The sequence below is a fragment of the Cebus imitator genome, unplaced genomic scaffold (assembly GCF_001604975.1).
Source record: "Cebus imitator isolate Cc_AM_T3 unplaced genomic scaffold, Cebus_imitator-1.0 Scaffold79, whole genome shotgun sequence".
Taxonomy (NCBI): domain Eukaryota; kingdom Metazoa; phylum Chordata; class Mammalia; order Primates; family Cebidae; genus Cebus; species Cebus imitator.
This window is the reverse complement of record NW_016107394.1, coordinates 501,018-520,703: the sequence shown is the minus strand read 5'-3', so window position 1 is coordinate 520,703 and position 19,686 is coordinate 501,018. Positions and strand designations below refer to the sequence as shown.

General features: G+C 38.4%; 2 protein-coding genes across 2 annotated transcripts; both read left to right on the top strand.

The window, feature by feature from the left end:
• The first annotated feature begins 369 nt into the window (after positions 1 to 369).
• LOC108307459 (olfactory receptor 51F2) lies at positions 370 to 1,700 on the top strand. Its single transcript, XM_017532822.1, has one exon. The coding sequence runs from the start codon at positions 422 to 424 to the stop codon at positions 1,370 to 1,372; it is 951 nt and encodes a 316-aa protein (XP_017388311.1). The 5' UTR covers positions 370 to 421; the 3' UTR covers positions 1,373 to 1,700.
• Positions 1,701 to 8,913: 7,213 nt separating this feature from the next.
• Positions 8,914 to 12,600, top strand: LOC108307458 (olfactory receptor 51A7-like). The gene is made up of 2 exons (XM_017532821.2): positions 8,914 to 8,988; positions 11,189 to 12,600. The coding sequence occupies exon 2, from the start codon at positions 11,223 to 11,225 to the stop codon at positions 12,162 to 12,164; it is 942 nt and encodes a 313-aa protein (XP_017388310.1). The 5' UTR covers positions 8,914 to 8,988; positions 11,189 to 11,222; the 3' UTR covers positions 12,165 to 12,600.
• The last annotated feature ends 7,086 nt before the right edge of the window (positions 12,601 to 19,686 follow it).

Genomic DNA, 19,686 nt, shown 5'->3' with positions numbered 1-19,686 from the left:
TTTTTTGGCATTCTTCTGGATATTTTCCAAGGATATCTAATAATATTAACATTTCAAATGTGACTTAGTTTGCTCAGCGTTTTATCTAGAATCAAAACTTATTTTCAACAAGTATTAGAAACCAGATTTCTCAAAATATTGTTTAGTTATTTTACCGGGGATTTATATTGACAGACATGACTTAATTGTAATATTTATTTATATTAAAAAGAATTACAGACTTAACATACTTAAGAAAATTTGATGTAGCACAGTTCAGGGAATTCTCTTTTCTCAATAAATGTGAAACACTGATGGACTGGGAGAGAAGTGTGCAGCTCTAGGAAACTAAAAAAAATTAAAGTTCTTTGGAAATTAGAAATGTATGTATTATGTGTTATGTTAAATTACTGAAACATCCCTATCTTCTCAGTTCTTCCCTATGTCGGTCCGCAATAATACCAATGTGCAGCCTCTGACCTTCCTCCTGATGGGCATTCCAGGTCTGAAAGCTGCCCAGTTCTGGATCTCCATCCCTTTTTGTCTCCTGCATGCTGTTGCCCTCTCTGGAAATAGCACGATCCTGTTTGTAGTCCTCAGTGAACATAGCCTCCACCAGCCTATGTACTATTTCCTCTCTATGCTTTCAGCCACAGACCTGAGCTTGTCCCTGTGTACACTTTCTACTACCCTTGGTGTCTTCTGGTTTGAAGCCCAAGAAATCAACATAAATGCCTGCATTGCCCAGATGTTCTTTCTCCACGGATTTACTTTCATGGAGTCTGGGGTTCTACTGGCCATGGCCTTTGATCGTTTTGTGGCCATCTGTGACCCACTGAGATATACTACTATCCTTACCAATGCTCGAATTGCCAAGATTGGGATGAGCATGTTGATAAGAAATGTTGCCGTCATGTTGCCAGTTGTGCTCTTTGTCAAGAGGTTGTCCTTCTGCGGTTCTATGGTCCTTTCACATTCTTACTGCTACCATGTTGATCTCATCCAACTCTCTTGCACAGACAATCGGATCAACAGCATCCTTGGTCTATTTGCACTCTTCTCCACTGCAGGGTTTGACTGCCCTTGCATCCTGCTCTCCTATATCCTGATAATTCGATCTGTCCTCAGAATTGCTTCCTCAGAGAAGCAGCACAAAGCCTTCAACACCTGCATATCCCACATCAGTGCTGTTGCCATCTTCTACATCCCTCTCATCAGCTTGTCTCTTGTCCATCGCTATGGCCGTTCAGCACCTCCGTTTGTCCACACCATCATGGCCAACATCTTTCTGCTAATCCCTCCTGTGCTCAACCCTATTATCTACAGTGTGAAGACTAAGCAGATTCAAAAGGCCATTACCAAAGTCTTAATGCAGAAGCAGCTCCAAATCTAATCATCAGCTGTCTCTAATTAGAGATAAAGCCATTTTTGAATAGGTGCTTTGCTAGAATGGGGTAATCATCCCAAAGTGCCCACACATGCCTCCAACAGTCCAAATTAAGCAACATATAGGTCATATGACATTTAGTCAATTTCTTTGTCAATAAATCCATGTCATTGTTAACTAAATTATGATTTTGTTTTCAATACAAAGTGAAGAAATGTATATAAACAACTATTTATATTTGTAAGCAGCATGAAAGCTACATAAAATATTAATTCAGACTTTGTACAATTACAAAAGTTCACATTTAATGTGAGAAACTTTCTAAAAAACCCAGTTGTTATTTTCTGAATGACACACAGAAAGCACTTTACTTAGTTTCTTTTGTTGAAACTCTTGATTATTTGCATGATTCCAAAATAGACATTCTATAGAGTGGATCCTAAAATATACATCAATGTAATTCCATATTGGGTCTTACGTAGATGGAATTATTTTGCCCTTTATTATGTGCAGAGGATGTCTAATGTAAATACAAGATACTGCATTATGTGCTCAGCATCAGTTATTGCTGCTGTTAGCTAAAGTTAAAAGTTGATAATTGTATTGTTAACATTCTAGGAGTAAGGATAACACTATTTTTCAATTTTTTTTTTTTTTTTTTTTTTTTACCAATATTAGCCTTGGTATAAGAGAACTTGTACTTTTGGCTCATGTTTATCTCTATCTCTGATTTTGTGACTCCATTTATAAGCTCACTGAACTAACAATGGCAGAGCAAAGGCTGGCTGATATCCATACATAGATACTTTATAGCTGGTTATTGAATATCTCCTCTTGATTGAATACTCTCTAGTGAATATTAACATGTGACACATAATTTTTTGTTCTTTTTGTCTACTTCAATATACACATTACATGCAGACCTTCTTGTTTTGTTTGTTTGTTTTTGTTTTGAGACGGAGTCTTGCTTTGTCACCAGGCTGGAGTGCAGTGGCACAATCTTGGCTCACTGCAAACTCCACCTCCCGGGTTCAAGCAATTTCCCTGCCTCAGCCTCCCAAGAAGGTGAGACAACAGGCATGTGCCACCATACCTGTCTAGTTTTTCGTATTTAGCAGATATGGTTTTTCACCTTGCTGGCCTGGATGGTTTCAATCTCTTGACCTCGTGATCCACCTGCCTCAGCTTCTCAAAGTGCTGGGATTACAGGTGTGAGCCATCACGCCCAGCCCACATGCTGACTTTTTTTTTTTATCTCTTCTAACAACGTTGCTAGTTCCATCTGCTGACAAATTATCCAAGCCTTTCAGCAAAGTTCACTAGTCAATGTATATCCACAGACTTCAGACAATTTCTCTTCCAAACACAGTTAATAACCAAGAGTGCTACTCACAACTCTGCCCTTTGGAAGTGTTTTCCTTCACCACTCTTCTTTATGCCATCCAAATGTAGGGCTGCTGTGCCACTGCACACAATTTTTGGGTAGCAGCAACTTGTTTACCAATCTATTCATGAACCAAGCCTGAATATTTTCCTCCTTTACCAGAAACTTACCAGAAACCCCCAATGAGGCCATGGACATGAATTAATGAAGAGACATCCATGCAACAGTGATAAATGCCATAGGATTGTGCGCCAACTATTCACATAAATTATTTGTGCTTTTTGACCTTGTATATCATTATCCCTGTGATAATTGTTCAAATATCTCAGATAGGATAACAACATAGCATTTTTCCCATTGCTAAGTATATTATCTTCAATTATATTATTAAGCACTGAAGAATAACCACAAGTAAAGCTGAAAAATTATTGGGTTGACTATGAGATAAATGTTGTTCATAACCCCATTAATCAGTCTCAACAATCTTATAAATTAACCAAAAGAGAGCGTGATGGTGTGTTTGAATGCCCAAACTCTTTAAGGACTCTTAGAGATAATGTTAGATAACTTATATCTAAGAGCTCTTAAAGAGTTTGGGCATTCCTCTTTGTTTATGAACAGTTATATTTGTAAGTGATCTTAGGTTGTTTGGGGAAAAATCTGGATACTTTTTATTATATACGGTCAGTAGCATTGTGAGGCACTTCATGGGGGAGGCCAAGACTCATATTCAATTATTGGGCACTGTATACATGAAGTGACTTAAATATTTAAACAGGTTAAGGGATCATGATTTCCCAGTATATGGCTGATGTCAGCCTGGTGCTTAGAAGTTCTCTATCATAAAGGTCCATTGAGTACACCCTAGAAGAATGTTCATTTAGCTTGTCTCCAGGAAGACTATCATATATTGTAACATATCACTATGGGTCCTGTCACTCTGATAGCCATTCTAGCCTTTCTACCCTCTATAAAAATTATATCCCCTTATATGTCTGTTAAGTACTGACATGTGGCCTCAGAATTCCTTCATTCTTGTTGTTGATAGGAAGCCCATTTCCACATTGTTAAGTGTAGCCTACAGAGCACAGCAACTGCCAACCTTTAAAATTATCCAGACTTCCTCTTATGAATGTATTTTTTGTTGCCTCTGTAAAGAAATATGTTCTTTTCCCTCATGGAGAAAATAATCATGTGGTAAATTATCTTGTCTCATGTGATAAATCGATTCTAACATGTCCACTTCCCTGATATTTCCATAGTCTTCATTTTTGCCAAGAATATTTGGCATTTCTGCCTAATTTTCTGCGGTCATCATCATATCTAATCTTGACAACTATCTCAGTAGTGCATCAGCACAGTTTCTGGGTATTCTTGATATAATATTGTACCTAAAATCACGGATCAGTTCCTTAATGTCAATAAACTTTTCTCTATGTCAATTAATGTTCATGCCACCACCTACTCCCACTGCTGCCTGGATCTAACACCTTCAACTTCCATTCTTCTCATTTGATTCCAGTTAGTCCAATTAGGTAGGTTCTGCAATGCCTTCAATAAATAAGCTATTTTCTGCAAAAAATGTTAATAACAATTCTCTTTTCAGGCTTTGCTGAGACCTGACTGGTTATTATTTTTGCCTGGAACGAGGAATGATAGGGCAGTTCTTTCGGAGGAAAGATATCGGTTGTGAGGCATCATACTCAGGTTTGGTTTGTGTAAGGTCTCCAGACAGTAATAAATGAATTGTGTTTGAAAAGTAAGAAGAGATCTGATTCTGCTGGCATGAAATACTGAAAAGTTTCAAGATTTGAAGACTTATACACTTAAATGTCAACATTCCAGGAATGAGGATCTCATTCATTTTCCCCGTTACTGTATTTCTAGTCTTTTCCAAGGTTTTTGACTTTGTCATAGAAGATCTGCCAAAACTGAGCATCCAGTCTGCCTTGCACCTCTGCTACTCTTTTCGTTAAATTATTCGCCTGGTTTTTACAGCTGTATAATCTATGTCTGAATGAGATAAAGGTTTCTGTCAGTGTTCCTATAGAGAACCTTTGATTTTCGTGGCATAGCTGACATTGTCAGTTGGATGTCCCAATCTGATTAGTTCTTATTTCAAGGTTTCTGAGGCAGATAATAAAATCAGTTCATTCCCTAATCATTACATGTTTTAGGTAAAAGTGGAAGACTCAATTCAAGATTCTTAGTCTTGGGAGCTGGAAAGATTGATTTCTATAGAAGCATAATCCATTTCCATGTGTGGCTCTGCCTGGGGTGGCTCCAGTCTGCCTTCTCTGGAAGAGCTGAGTGACTACCTTTCTAGAAGACTAGTCCTGTGGGGCCCCTGATATGCACTCACATATTCAGGGCTAAGGAGAAGATGTAGAAGAAGCTATCTCAGTTGCAGTGCTGGCCTATTATGCCTACGGTTTCAGGTTATGCCATTGTTGTTTCTGTGGAGATCTAAAGAACAAGCTCAGTGGTGAAATGCTGAAGAAAGCTGTGCAATGCTGGAACTGAGCCCTGGAGGAACCACAAAGAGCCAAGCAATAAAGTAAAGTCATGATTTATAGGCGTCTGGCTGGCAAATCACAATAAAACCAGGAAGAGAAAAACCTCTTTTCCTTTCAGTGTACCTCCACTACCCTCTACTGACAAATCTTAACATTGTTCCAGCTGGCAAAATATTCCAATATCATCATCACAGAGCAGGTAAAAAGGAGTTTAGAGTTGAGAAATGGCACGTTAATAATAATCCAGAAACCATTATGGGTGACTATTGCCCAATCCTACAGGGCCACCTTTAAAGTCTTATCAAATATGTCTCAGAATACTCGGCCCAGAAAAAGAAAGACAGAAACAATTTATCCACCGGATCCTATTTCCCATCACTCAAAATCTACCTCAGGAGTCCTTAACTCCCCCCTATTTCTGGGTTGTACATGCATGAATACCAGGTGAGGACATGCAGCTATTTCACCACTCAGCGTCAGTGTTGGGGCAAAAAACAAGAGGTGCATGGTATGGGCCGAGTTTGAGATGTCTTCAGATTCTTTCTGTGTAAAGACAGCCAATGACTGATGGGTCTGATTGCTGCAACAGTGATTGGAAAATGAGTCTAAAAGATTTTCAGCGATGCAGTAGAAATAGCAAATTCACAGGGTCAACTCAAGTCTTGACGTTCTATCCAGGAGTGCTTATAGGTTCACAGAAAATGCAGCCACCTCAGAGTGAGGTATGAGCCATTTCTTCTGCTGTACTGAAAATCTATCCTTGTTCTATTTTGTTACTGTTTTTGGAGCAAGTTCTGTTACTTAATCCCATAAATCAATTAAAATTGTATGCTTACCAACTCGTTTCCTTTCTCTTAAACCCCAAATAGTGAAGAGAACTGATCCAGAAAAGGGTATCCATGGGCCAAGTCTTTCAGAAAAGACGGAGGTAGCTCCAGGGCAACGGAGAAAGTGCTGTGAGCACATAAAGTATACATAAGTGGTCTCAGGAAGGCTGCTGAGAGAAAAATCCTTTTGCAGGGAATATTTATTATTACTAAGATTACACCCTTTCATGTTAAAATGGTGATATTAACAAAAATATTGTCATTATTTATTTATTGTTGTTAACAATAAATAAAAAGGAGAAGTAAGGTAAAGCAGAAACGGAAGAGGAAGAGCTAGAGCAGCAAGTTAAATCAGAGGAAAAAAATTGAAGGAAGATAATAGACTTTATTTCATCTTCTTCCTAAAAGTTATCTAAATTTAGCCTTTCTGAGATAAGAGTTCTCACTGTTTTGCTCCCTGAAAAAAACACAACAAAACAAAAACAAACTTGTAATATTTTTCCCTAGTTCTAGTTGTTTTTTTGACTTGGTGACCCTGTAGCCTATTCTGGATCTGGAGACCAATTAAGTTTCCACTCAAAATGATGTAGATACATGTCAGGAAGTAATGAAAGGATGTACCATAAGGCAAACATGATACATGTTATTCTACTATGATTCTGGATTGATACTGCTGGAAAAGATACATCAACATTCCAAACTTGCAATGCTTTTTGTAATATTATTAGAAACTTGCACTGCTTTTCGTAATACTCTAGTTAAAATATACATTTTTTTGAATGTGAAAAATCAAATTGAATTATGTCTTCTATTTTTGTATAAGAATAGGAATGTGAGGAAGTATTGCTCTTTGCTTGTTGAAGCCATTGTAGTCGAGGTGCTTATTACCTGCTCAAAACTGCTCTAGGTTTAAGCTCAAGGTTTTCTGGAAGTTTATCTCTGAAGGTTTCTGAAAGCTTTTTATATTTTTTATCCTGCTCACTGACTTGATCCATAGTTGTCCTGTAAACTATAAGCGCAATAAAAGCAATGCATCTATTTTGGTCATCTGTGTTTCTCAGTAGTTGGACACAATACATTGTTCATAATAGATTATCAAGAAATACACATCAAATAAATGAATGATGATGGCAATAGATATGCTGTTCTTGGTAGGTAACATAAGAATTGATGGGAAAAAGGAACAAAATTTACTTGTATTATCTATTTTAGAAAGGAGGGGGAGATTTTTTTTTTTTAATCAGAAAATGTATTTTCCTAATGGGTGGAGGTTCAAATAAAGATTAAAGTTTGAATGAACACAAGGTCACAGCTCCTTTAGGATTATCTTCTGTAACTAGGAGAATCTAACCAGGTCTGCAATTTTCTCGTGGTTCCACACTTCTGTGCCCCCTTTTCTGAGCATTCATTTTCTTTTTGTGACAACTGAATTTTTTCCCTTTACAGATGCCAGAGCAATAAGTTGAGAAACCTAGGCTAGAATTAGAGTAGGCCTTCAGGGTACTTTGCTCTGGTGCAATAATGATAAAGAGGACCATTCCAAAGGATATTCTGTATCTCTTTTGTCTGTCATCCTCAGCAACCAGTTCTAAACACATTCAGTGCCTAACAAATCTGGTTTCAGTCACCCATCTGCCCAGAGCGCTAGTGCTGCATCTACCCAAGTCTAGTGAAGCCTTGATATAGGGGACCTAAGGCTTTAGGAAAATAATGCAGTGTTTAACTAGGACTGACATTTTCCTGAAGGCAGAATATTAGGTGTCATAATCCTGACTGTATTTATACTGGCATGATCTTGCAGTAAAAGGCTACTAAACACCAAAAAATTCTGACCTTAAGTAGGGTTCATAGCTTTATCAAAGCTCCACGTATTACCAAACCTTCAGCGGTGTTAAGCCAACAAGGCCCTGTTGTAGACTAAGGCTGCTAGTTTATTGGCTTCTTTTCTCCAGTTTTCTCCCTGTCCTAACTGATGACTACAGTCCCCAACTCTATCACATCGCCTCTTGTATTAACCTGAAGATGAAGTCATCATTGTCAGCTATCTAAGTTCATTCATTTATCTGATACACTTTGTTTCAGGCCAATAGTACTTGGCTAGGTCTTATTTTCTGTTTTCTTTGTGTGAAAATCATATGCCCCTTCACAACATGCCAGAAGAATTATAAAACTTGTTTATTTCTAATTTTCAAAGGTAGTGGGCTGAACAATTTCTCTTGTGAACTTAAGGGTCTGATATATTAAGCATGCTGTGGCCCTTGGCATTACTTTTTGTTTTGTGAGAGCAAGTGCCTTCAGGGACCAATACATGTGAAAGGGCTAGATATAAGACAATGAGGAACAAAGGAGTCTATGATAGAGACTTTGTCACTTACTTAAAGCCATCACATTAAAAACATATTTAGACATTGTGATGACCCAAAAGAACACATTTGTGGGCAGGATTGCACCTCAAGTCTGCCTGTTTCTGACCTCTGTGACTGGCTTATGTTGAGTCTTTTAAGGTATACACTGAATCTCAGATAGAGCCATTGCTGGATTTGGGCTGTCTTTACTAATGCTTTAGAGTGACTGTCCCCAAAGACTGCACCTGTCATGAGAACAGGATCCCATCAGTTAAAGCCGTCACTGTGATTCAGAGCCTGCTCACTTAGGAGAGTTTGTTATTGACATAATTGATGAGACAAATCAAAGCAAAATCAAAACAAAAGTCATTGTTCCCAGGGGAATAGGTGTCTCTTAATTCTCAAGAGGATGTTCCTCTGCTAAGGAAGAGTATGAGGATATAAACAAAGGTGAAGATTCCAGACAGAGTGCTAGAACAGAGAAGCTGCAGAAGTTGTCGGATTCGAAGGCTTTCTATCCTTGGTCTGGAATAAGGTACCTAGAAGCCTGGTAGGTGTTCTGGTGAATGTAACTGAATTTCCTTAGAATGATTTTATCTTTCCCAATGAAAATACTGTAGTTTACAGAGATAACCTTATGTCTTTTAGAGGAATGGAGGTAAAAATGTTTCATGGTTAGTTCAACCTAGGAGATCAAGTTACATTTTGGGCAAGGCTTATGGCTAAAAAGACAAGTGTCCACATGTAGCATGGGGCACTTACTTGTATTTGCATGGTGAATACAGTTGAATAAAACAATGTTGTCAGTACTAACTTATTTATTGAGTTACCTGAGTTGGGGTGGAAGCTTGTCAAGAAAGGCCTCAGACATGAACCTTGGGAATGGCCCATTTTGAGGGGATTCTTTGAAGGGAGATGGATGCTGTGTTATAACTTTTGTCTCTTTGCCAGAATTCTGCTCCTCTGACAAGGACAGGCTGTTAGCCACACTACTGGAGTTTTTTTTTTTTTCCATTTATTTATTTTATTGCATTTTAGGTTTGGGGGTACATGTGAAGAACATGCAAGATTGTTGCATAGGTACACACGTGGCAGTGTGATTTGCTGCCTTCCTCCCCATCACCTACATCTGGCATCTCTCCCCTTGCTATCTCTCCCCAACTCCCCACCCTATTTCCCTCCCCTGTTTCCCCCCAACTGACCCCAGTGTGTAGTGCTCCCCTCCCTGTATCCATGTGTTCTCTTTGTTCAACACCCACCTATGAGTGAGAACATGCGGTGTTTGATCTTCTGCTCTTCTGTCAGTTTGCTGAGAATGACAGTTTCCAGGTTCATCTATGTCCCTACAAAGGACACAAACTCATCATTTTTAGTCTACAGCTCTTGAAAGGAAAGTTACCCAAAGGGTCAGTAATGCTGCCACCAGGAGTATGAGCAGGATCAAACCCGAATTCCAGAGACAGACAACTACGCTGGTAGCCAATCTGAAGGGCAAACACAGAGAAGCCAAGTGCAACAGTAAATAGTCTGTGGACAGAGAAAGACAAGAGCTGTGACCATTCTGAGCCGGGCCAGTAGCAGTTGCTCTGTAAGGTGATGAGTACTTTAAACACATACAAATGTGTTATGGGATGCATGGCCAGGAAGCATTGGTCACATATACCACTAAGCTTGCCTCATAGTTCCTAACTGGTCAACATGAGGCAAAGGTCCTTAAAAAATTTTGCAGCATACAAAATAGCTACTATTTCCCTTTTTCTTCACTGCTTTCTATTTCTACCCAAAACTTTCTAGTTTTTCTAGCTGAATACAACCTCCTCTTCATCCACCCTTGCTAAACATGCTCAGAGACTTTCCATGAAAAGACAAATGCTCACACATGGCCATCCTCTCTGTATCACTTAAGGTGGTCTCTTGCTGCCACCAGCCACCTAAGTCATGAGAGCTGGGTCAGAGGAATCCTTCCTCCTCTGCTCGCTGACGTGCTGTGATTACTCACACTGCCCTGCTTCAGGCTACTGTCAAGATCTGGCAAATGGCATTTGCTACCAGGTTTGAAGATCTCTCTGCAGTTCTGGGCCTCTTTCTGTGAATGCTCAAAAAGTAAACCATTTTATAATGTATATAATTTTCAGGCACATATATTCTCTACTACATATGCTTTTTATTCTCTTGTTTTTTATTTTAATAATCTCCCTTAAAAATAGAAAAATCTCACATGTTGTAGAGAAAAGGCCATGGGCTGAGTTTAACTCTGCATTACAGTTTGCCAGCCTCTGTGGTAGACCAATTAAATATATTTTCACAGACATGTACCAAGATCAATAACATAAGATTCAGGCCTCCCTTAAGTGCTATTATTATAGTATGAATCTGTGGTTTGTGTGAGTACATGTCCATTGACACACCCGTGATATTAGATCGTAACAGGTTCCACTTAAATTGAAATAAAAATCTCAAAAGGTGAGAGTTTCAAAAAAAAAAAAGCGTATCAAAGCACCTTCTTTCTAGCTAGAAAATTATTCAGAAATATATCAGGAAATAAAGATAGAAAAACAAGATAAAGGTTTTAAATGAATCCTGTGGTGAACCTATTTAAATATTTTCCATCGTTTTCTTTATGTAGGGAAACGTATATTACCCTTCTGGACACCTAAGATAGAGCTATATTTAATTTAACTAACAAATTAATTTAAATATTTTCAGAAAATACAACTAAAACTTTTTGTCTATTATGCATCTTACTTTAGACCCAGAAGTAGATACGCTAGTGACCGCTCTGTGATGTTTCTGCTCAATACCTCAGACGTTGAAGTCTCTACATTCCTATTGATTGGGATACCAGGACTTGAGCATGCACACATTTGGATCTCTATCCCCATCTGCCTTATGTACCTCATGGCCATCCTGGCCAACTGCACCATCCTGTTTGTCATCAGAACAGAGCATTCTCTGCAAGAGCCCATGTTCTATTTCCTCTCCATGCTGGCCCTGTCTGACCTGGGCCTGTCTTTCTCCTCCCTACCCACTATGCTGAGAATCTTCTTGTTCAACAACATGGGGATTTCTGTTGATGCATGCATTGCCCAGGAATTCTTCATCCATGGATTCACAGACATGGAGTCTTCAGTTCTCCTAATCATGTCCTTTGATCGCTTCGTAGCCATTCGCAACCCCTTAAGATATAGGTCTATTCTCACCAGCTTCAGGGTTTTGCAAATTGGACTGGCATTTGCTATTAAAAGCATTCTCCTAGTGCTACCCCTTCCTTTTACTTTAAAGAGACTCAGATACTGTAATAAACGCCTTTTATCCCACTCTTACTGCCTTCACCAGGATATAATGAAGCTGGCCTGCTCTGACAATAGGGTTAACTTTTACTATGGTTTGTTTGTTGCCCTCTGCATAATGTTAGACAGTGGTTTTGTTGCTATGTCCTATGTATTCATCCTGAAGACTGTGTTGTGTATTGTATCCCATGGGGAGCGGCTCAAAGCTCTTAATACCTGTGTGTCTCACATCTGTGCTGTACTCATATTCTATGTGCCCATCATCACCTTGGCTACCATGCATCGCTTTGCCATGCATAAATCCCCTTTAGCTATGATCCTGATAGCAGATGCATTCTTGCTGGTAACACCTTTGATGAATCCTACTGTATACTGTGTAAAAACTCGGCAGATTAGAGTGAAGGTCCTGGGAAAATTGGATCTGAAGTCTAAATGATGGGGCAAAGGTGTAAATTACATTTTTTTCCACAATGTCTTTTCTTAGGAGAAGGACAGTGTTTCATCCAAATAGGAAATGGTTCTATTTACTTCACAGTCTTTAAATTAGCATTAATTAATTAATTGGTTAATCAACTAATCCCTAATGAGCATTAATATACCACAGCTTTTCTACTTTTGAATAAGAAAAGGCTTATATTTCATAAACATGTTATGAATTTTTTTTTTGTTCTTTGGGTGATGGATAACATCAATTCTCAGACACAAGAAGGATGAGTAAAAGTCTTGAGAATTTTCTAAGGAGAAGTTAAGAAAAATGTCCTTGAACTGTGGCTGGGAGAAACCTACAAAATTCTGGGACTATTTAACATCTTGATATTGACCCCCTCTTATTTTATTTTCATTGCGATTTACATTAAACTCTTTATACAGTGTCTGAGTTTGTCTAAGTATGTTCTCTACTTTGCTACTCAAAGGGCGGTCTGCTGACTGACAGCGACAACATTACCTAGAAAGTTGTTAAAATTGTTGCAGAAGATCTTGTCCTGCTGCAAGCCTGCTGAGCTGGAATCTGCATTTTAGCGAGATCTCGGGTGACTGGCATGTAGGTTAGTGTTTGAGGAACACTTTTCTTGGGTGATGTGAAAGGGGAACATAGAGACCATATCATTTGCTGAAGCAAATTTTGGTGGAAGTCAAATTGGAGAGGAAGTTATAGAAGCCATGGCACTTGGCAGCATTTACAGTAAAGAAAAGGGGCTGAAACCTTGGTGCTCCATGATTGCAAGCCCATTGTATTTCTACCATGATGCAAATATATCTATCACCAACTGTATTTAAATTTCCACAGGACAAGAGCTGAAAATTACTCAACTTTAACTCTCCTGACAACAAAGTACTCTGTAAATGGTATGTGATTGGTAGATCTATTAATATGTCAGTTTGAACTAAGAAAATAGTCTAAAGAAAAAGAGGTAGCATCCTGAAGCCAGATCCTCAGGTTTTTCTTGGGTGAAAATTCTAGGGTGCATTGGTGCAGTCATCATCTAGGCTCAATACAGCACTCTCTCCTCTGCACTCCTCATAGTAAGAAGTTAACATTGCAGATACATAAGGAGGTTTTGTGAGACATGGGGATTCTTCCCTTGATGCTGCCTTCTAAATTGAGGGGAGCCGCATATTACTGTTCATCAATAATGACAGCACAGAATCTGTACTACTGTGGCCAACCACACACCCAAATAACTTTAGTACTTGAGCCTCCCTAGACTCACTCTCACTTTATGGCATTGTAAATGGAGCCAGACCAAAGGATTCCAGTGATCTCCTAATGAAAAAGGGCCAGCAAGGAAACTTTAGGAATCGCTAGGACTGTGCGATCCTTATTTAGTACATCAGGGTCCAAGGTTGCTCCTAAAGAGTAAGATACAGTGTAACTCCAAGCTGATAATTTAGAAGATAACTCACAGAAGAAGGAGTAAATAAACACCATCAGGGTTATATGTCTTCTAAACTTTACTATGATAGCTCAGTCCTGCCAGGGAGGAGATGAAATAAATGGAAAAACAAGGGACTCAGTCAGGAACAGGTCCTCTGGTTTCAGCTCTGCCATTTCCTGGCTGTGCAGTATGAAGAAATTACTTTCTATGTATTATGATATATTGTATTCTGATATATTTCATATATGCTTTAAAATTAGAACATAATTATTTCTCCATACATTACAGGGATTAAATAAGTTAATATGTTTAAAAGCTGTAAGATCTCAATATGGTCTTCAGACATGTTTGTTTGGACGTGGCAGTGTTTGGATGATTTTGTATTAATAGATATCTATACATAAATTTTCTTAAATATGGAAAAACATGGAAATACTAGACCAATATTCCCACATGGAAACATTCAAATATTCAATATGCAATCCCCGAGAATTTGTTAGCCTCTTAGTTCATAAAGATCCCACTACTCACAATGTGAATATGTACTTGTTCTATAAATTTATATTATTTCCTTTCCTCCTCTAGACATTTGAAATTATGATCCCTGATATGAATTCTCAATCTCCCCCTTGCCCCCCCTTTCTCTCTGACATGCACGCACACACATACACACACACACACACAATGTACATATATATATATATATATATATATATATATACATATTATATTCTGGTTTCTCTCCTGGAGAGCTTTGTTTAGCAAGTAGACCATCCCAGAGATCTGGCTTTTGCAAGGCTTCTCCTGATCTGCAGTTCCATCCACCTCCTGTGTATCACTCCTTCACTTTGTTTATAATTGTAAATATATTTGCTAATACTTTCTCCCCTCTGTGTGCTGTTAAGAAAAACTTTTTCCCCCTAACTTAGAGTGAAGTTAATGTGATTTACAGAGGGAGAATAGGATCCTAGACTGGCCAGGGGTATTAATAAAAATCACTATATACTTGAAGGTTTTGACAGAATTAGCGTGGATTTGGCCAGTGTGCAGGAGAGAGTAAGGAAAAGGAGAGAGCAGTGGAAGCTCTGCTGTGAGAGAGAGACAGTTTTCTGCTACCCTGATTTAGCAGAGTAATCAACACATGGAGGCAGCCGGAGTGTTGGGTTTCAGTTCAATACCTACCACTGACTTACAAAAAACCATCCAAAGCTGTTTTCCACAGGCCAGTGTTGCAGTTTTCTGTGTATAAAATGAGATGGGGGGAGGAGATTTTAAAAACTTCCAGCTGTAAAGCTCTTTATTCTGATTAATCATGAGTACAAAGTTTAAATAGAGTTAGTTATTTTTATTATAATTCCAAATCATTTATTGAATATGTCTATGTGCATTATGATACAGATGTTTTACTGTAAGGTAAGAACTGCTTTATTTATAATAGGAACAAAAGACATACATTTATAAAATGCATATAAATATATTTAACTTAAGCAAATAATTTTATTGGAAAACATAGAAAAAGCTGTTAATCAATGAAACACCTATCATGTACTCTTTCATGTGAAAACTTATCATTAATGTTTATTTTCTTACATTTAATCTATAAATATGATTTAATTCCTCCTAGAAATTCAAAGCATTTGTTTGTTTTGTGAGATGGGGTTTGATTTATATCTCACATTATGTAAATCACACTATGAAGCTATAATAAATAAGTGATATGTCATCATTCATAAAAAGCTGCAAAGCAAAATGCATACACCCACACAACCTCCTGACCACCAAGCATTATAATAAATGCTGCGGTGGTGAGCACCTGAGATTTTTTTGTTGATATACAGCAAAAGTGAACTAATAGTGTTAGTACACAGTTAGTGTATACATATATACATACAGATATGCATTGTATATTATATATACATACAATATTCTATATACATATAATTTATAATATGATACACATAATATTTTATTTCAGCGAGACAAGGAATGTATTTAACAGGTGATTCAGCTATTAGTAACTATCCCCTTAATTAATATAAATTTGGACTTCCAACACAAAAAAACTTCTAAGTAAAAACTGCTGTAACAATGTTAGAAAAAAGTATAAGAGATTGTGCACCGAATACTTGGAATCCAAGGCTTTTTTTTTTTTTTTTTTTTTTTATTCTCGCTGTGTCACCCAGGCTGGAGTGCAGTGGCATGATCTTAGCTCACTGCAACCGCCACCTCCTGGGTTCAAGCCATTCTCCTGCCTTAGCCTCTCAAGTATCTGGGACTACAGGCACATGCCATCATGTCTGGCTAATTTTTTTGTATTTTATAGAGACGGGGTTTCAGCACATTGGCCAGGCTGGTCTCAAACCCCTGGCCTCATGATCCGCCCACCTTGGCCTCCCAAAGTGCTGGGATTACAGGCCCGGCCAAAGACATCTTTTTTATTTTATTTTATTATTTATTTATTTTATTACAGTTTAAGTTCTGGGATACATGTGCAGAACGTGTAGGTTTGTTACATAGGTATAGATGTACCACGTGGTTTGCTGCATCCATCACCCCATCACCTACATTAGGTATTTCTCCTAATGCTATCCCTCCCGTACCCACCCACCCCCCCTGATATTCCTCACCTAGCCCCCCAAGCCCAACTGGCCCCAGTGTATGATGTTGGCCTCCCTGTGTCCATGTGTTCTCATTGTTATACATCCGCTTATGAGTGAGACATCTTTTTAAAGCAATGTATTAAACAGAAAAAATATAAAGAAAAACAAATTTAGTTTTGTTTATGTAAAACTGTCTGTATTTGTTTGAGAATTGATTGACAAAGTCAAAGACAAATACAGATTGGGAAAGGCATACAACAAAAATGTTATGGAAATATTTATTTATTTATTAGGTTGGTACAAACGTAATTGCAGTTTTTGCCATTAAAGCTAATGGCAAAACAAAATTACGTTTGTACCAACCTAATATTTATTTATTTTTGAGACAAGGTTTTGTTATGTTGTCCATGTGGGAGTGCACTGGCGAAACCAAGGCTCACTGCAGCCTCAACCTCCTTGGTTTGAGTGAACTTGTCACTTCAGTCTCCCTAGTAGCTGGGACTATGAGCATGTGCCACCATGACTGGTTATTTTTTTGTTCTTTAAATTTTTGAAGAGATGAAATATTCTTATGTGGGCCAGGCTGGTCTTAAACTCCTGTACTTAAGCAATTATCTTGCCTCAGCTTCCCAAAGTGTTGGGATTACAGGTGTGACCCCCCCACTTATATTTAAAATATAAACAACCCAATAGAAAAATGGATGAAGTTTGGATCCAAGAAGACCGAATAGGAACAGCTCTGGATTGCAGTTCCCAGCAAAAATGCAGAGGGACAAAGATAACAGAAGAAGAAACTGGCAGCAACCCTTACTGTTCTGCAGCCGCTGCAGGTGATCCGAAGGCAAGTGGGGTCTGGAGTGGACCTCCAGCAGTCCTACAGCAGAGGGGCCTGACTGCTAGAAGGAAAACTAAGAAACAGAAAGAAATAACTTCATCATCAACAAACTAGGCGTCCACTCAGAGACCCCATCTGAAAGTCAACTGCAAAGACCATAGGTAGATGTGAAGAAACCAGCACAAAAAGGATGAAAGCACCCAAAATCAGAATGCCTCTCCTCCTCCAAGGGATCTCAACTCCTCACCAGCAAGGGAACAAAGCTGGATGGAGAATGAGTCTGATGAATTGACAGAAACAGGCTCTGAAGGCGGGTAATAACAAACTTCCCTGAGCTAAAAGAACATGTTCTAACATAACATGGTGCTGAGAAGAATGTATATTCTGTGGATTTGAGGTGGAGAGTTCTGTAAATGTCTATTAGATCTGCTTGGTCAAGATGTGAGTTCAAGTCCTGGATATCCTTGTTAATTTTCTGTCTCGATCTGTCTAATATTGACAGTGGAGTGTTAAAGTCTCCCACTATTATTGTGTGTGAGTTTAAGTCTCTTTGTAGGCCATTAAGAACTTGCTTTATGTACCTGAGTGATCCTGTATTGGGTGCATATATATTTATGATCATTAGCTCTTCTTGATGCATTGATCCTTTTACCATTATGTAATGCCCTTCTTTGTCTCTTTTGATCTTTGTTGGTTTGAAGTCCATTTTATCAGAGACTAGGATTGCAACTCCTGCTTTTTCTTGCTCTCCATTTGCCTGATAAACCTTCCTCTGCCCCTTTATCTTGAGCCTATGTGTGTCCTTGCATGTGAGATGGGTTTCCTGAATACAGCACTCCGATGGGTCTTGACTTTTTATCCAATTTGCCACTGTGTGTCTTTTGATTGGGGCATTTAGCCCATTTACATTTAAGGTTAATATTGTTATGTGTGAATTTGATCCTGCCATTTTGATGCTAGCTGGATGTTTTGTCCATTAGTTGACGCATTTTTTTCATTGTGTTAATGGCCCATATACACCATAGAATACTATGCAGCCATAAAAAATGATGAGTTTGTGTACTTTGTAGAGACATGGATGAATCTGGAAACTATAATTCTCAGCAAGCTGACACAAGAATGGAAAATCAAACACTGCATGTTCTCACTCATAGGCAGGTGTTGAACAGTGAGAACACATGGACACAGGGAGGGGAGCATCACACACTGGGGTCTTTTGCGGGGGGCAAGTGAGGGACAGCGGGAGGTGGTATGGAGGTCAGGGAGGGATAACCTGGGGAGAAATGCCAGATGTAGGTGATGAGGGGATGGAGGCAGCAAACCACATTGCCCTGTGTGTACCTATGCAACAATCCTGCATGATCTGCACATGTACCCCAGAACCTAAAGTACCATAAAAAAAAGAAAAAAAAAAGAGAAAATGTATTACATATACACAATGGAGTATTATTCAGCCATAAAATGAATGAGATCCTGTTGTTCACAACAACATGGGTGAAATTAGAGGTCATTATATTGAGTGAAATATGCCAGGCACAGAAAAACAAACATTGCCTGTTCTCACTTATTTGTGGAATCTAAAAATAAAAACAATTGTACTCATAGACATAGAGAATAGGATGTTTACCAGAGGCTGGGAAGGGTAGTAAGAACCTGGGGGAAAGGTGAGCATAGTTAATGGGTATTAAAAAAAATAGAAAGAATGAATAAGACCTACTATTTGATAGCACAATAGACTATAGTCAATAATAATTTAATCATACATTTTAAGATATCTAAAAGAATGTAATTAGATTGTTTATAACACAAAGGATAACTGCTTGAGGGGATGGTTACCTATCTTCATAATGTGATTATTTCACATTGCATGCCCGGATCAAAACATCTCATGTACCCCATAAATATATACACCTACTATGTACCCACAAAAATAAAAATACACATATTTTAAAGTTAGTCAATTATTGTCCTACAACAATTGTGCTCCTCATAATATGCACATAATTAATTGTACTGACATCAAAAAATGAATTAACCATGTTCAGAGAATAAATCTGTAACTACTCTGTTAGTTAACTTTTGCTGTAACCAACTACAAAATCTCAGATGCTTACAACTACAGCATTTGTTATAATGCTCACTGGTTAGTAAGTTGGCAGAGAACCTCTTGGTCCAGGCTGCTTTGACTTGCTGGCTTTGCTTCAGTTCTCCAGGTACCAGGGACTGGCTCCAGGCTATGAATTTGGCTCAGGTTTGCACCATGCATCTCCTTCTGGAAACCAGATTCAAGGGGAAGTACCTACTAGGGAAGCACTACCCTAGTACAAGAAATCAAACCTTGTAGCAAAATCACACTGAAGTTCTTGCTTTTATCACATCCACTAACATCCTATTGACCAAAACAAGTCATGAGGGCCACAGTGACCAGAGAAAATCATGTGTCTAAAGTGAGAGTGAAGGTAAACACAATCTGTCCACTTTGTCCCTCCTGATGTGGATGTGAATGAATACTGCTGCCACTAAGAAGTAAAGAATTGAGACCACTAATTCCAAATGGCACTTGAAAGATTCCATTTACGTAAAACATTGTAAGTGTTCACTAAATAGGTAATTATAGTTAGGTTTGGGAGATATAATTTAAGATTA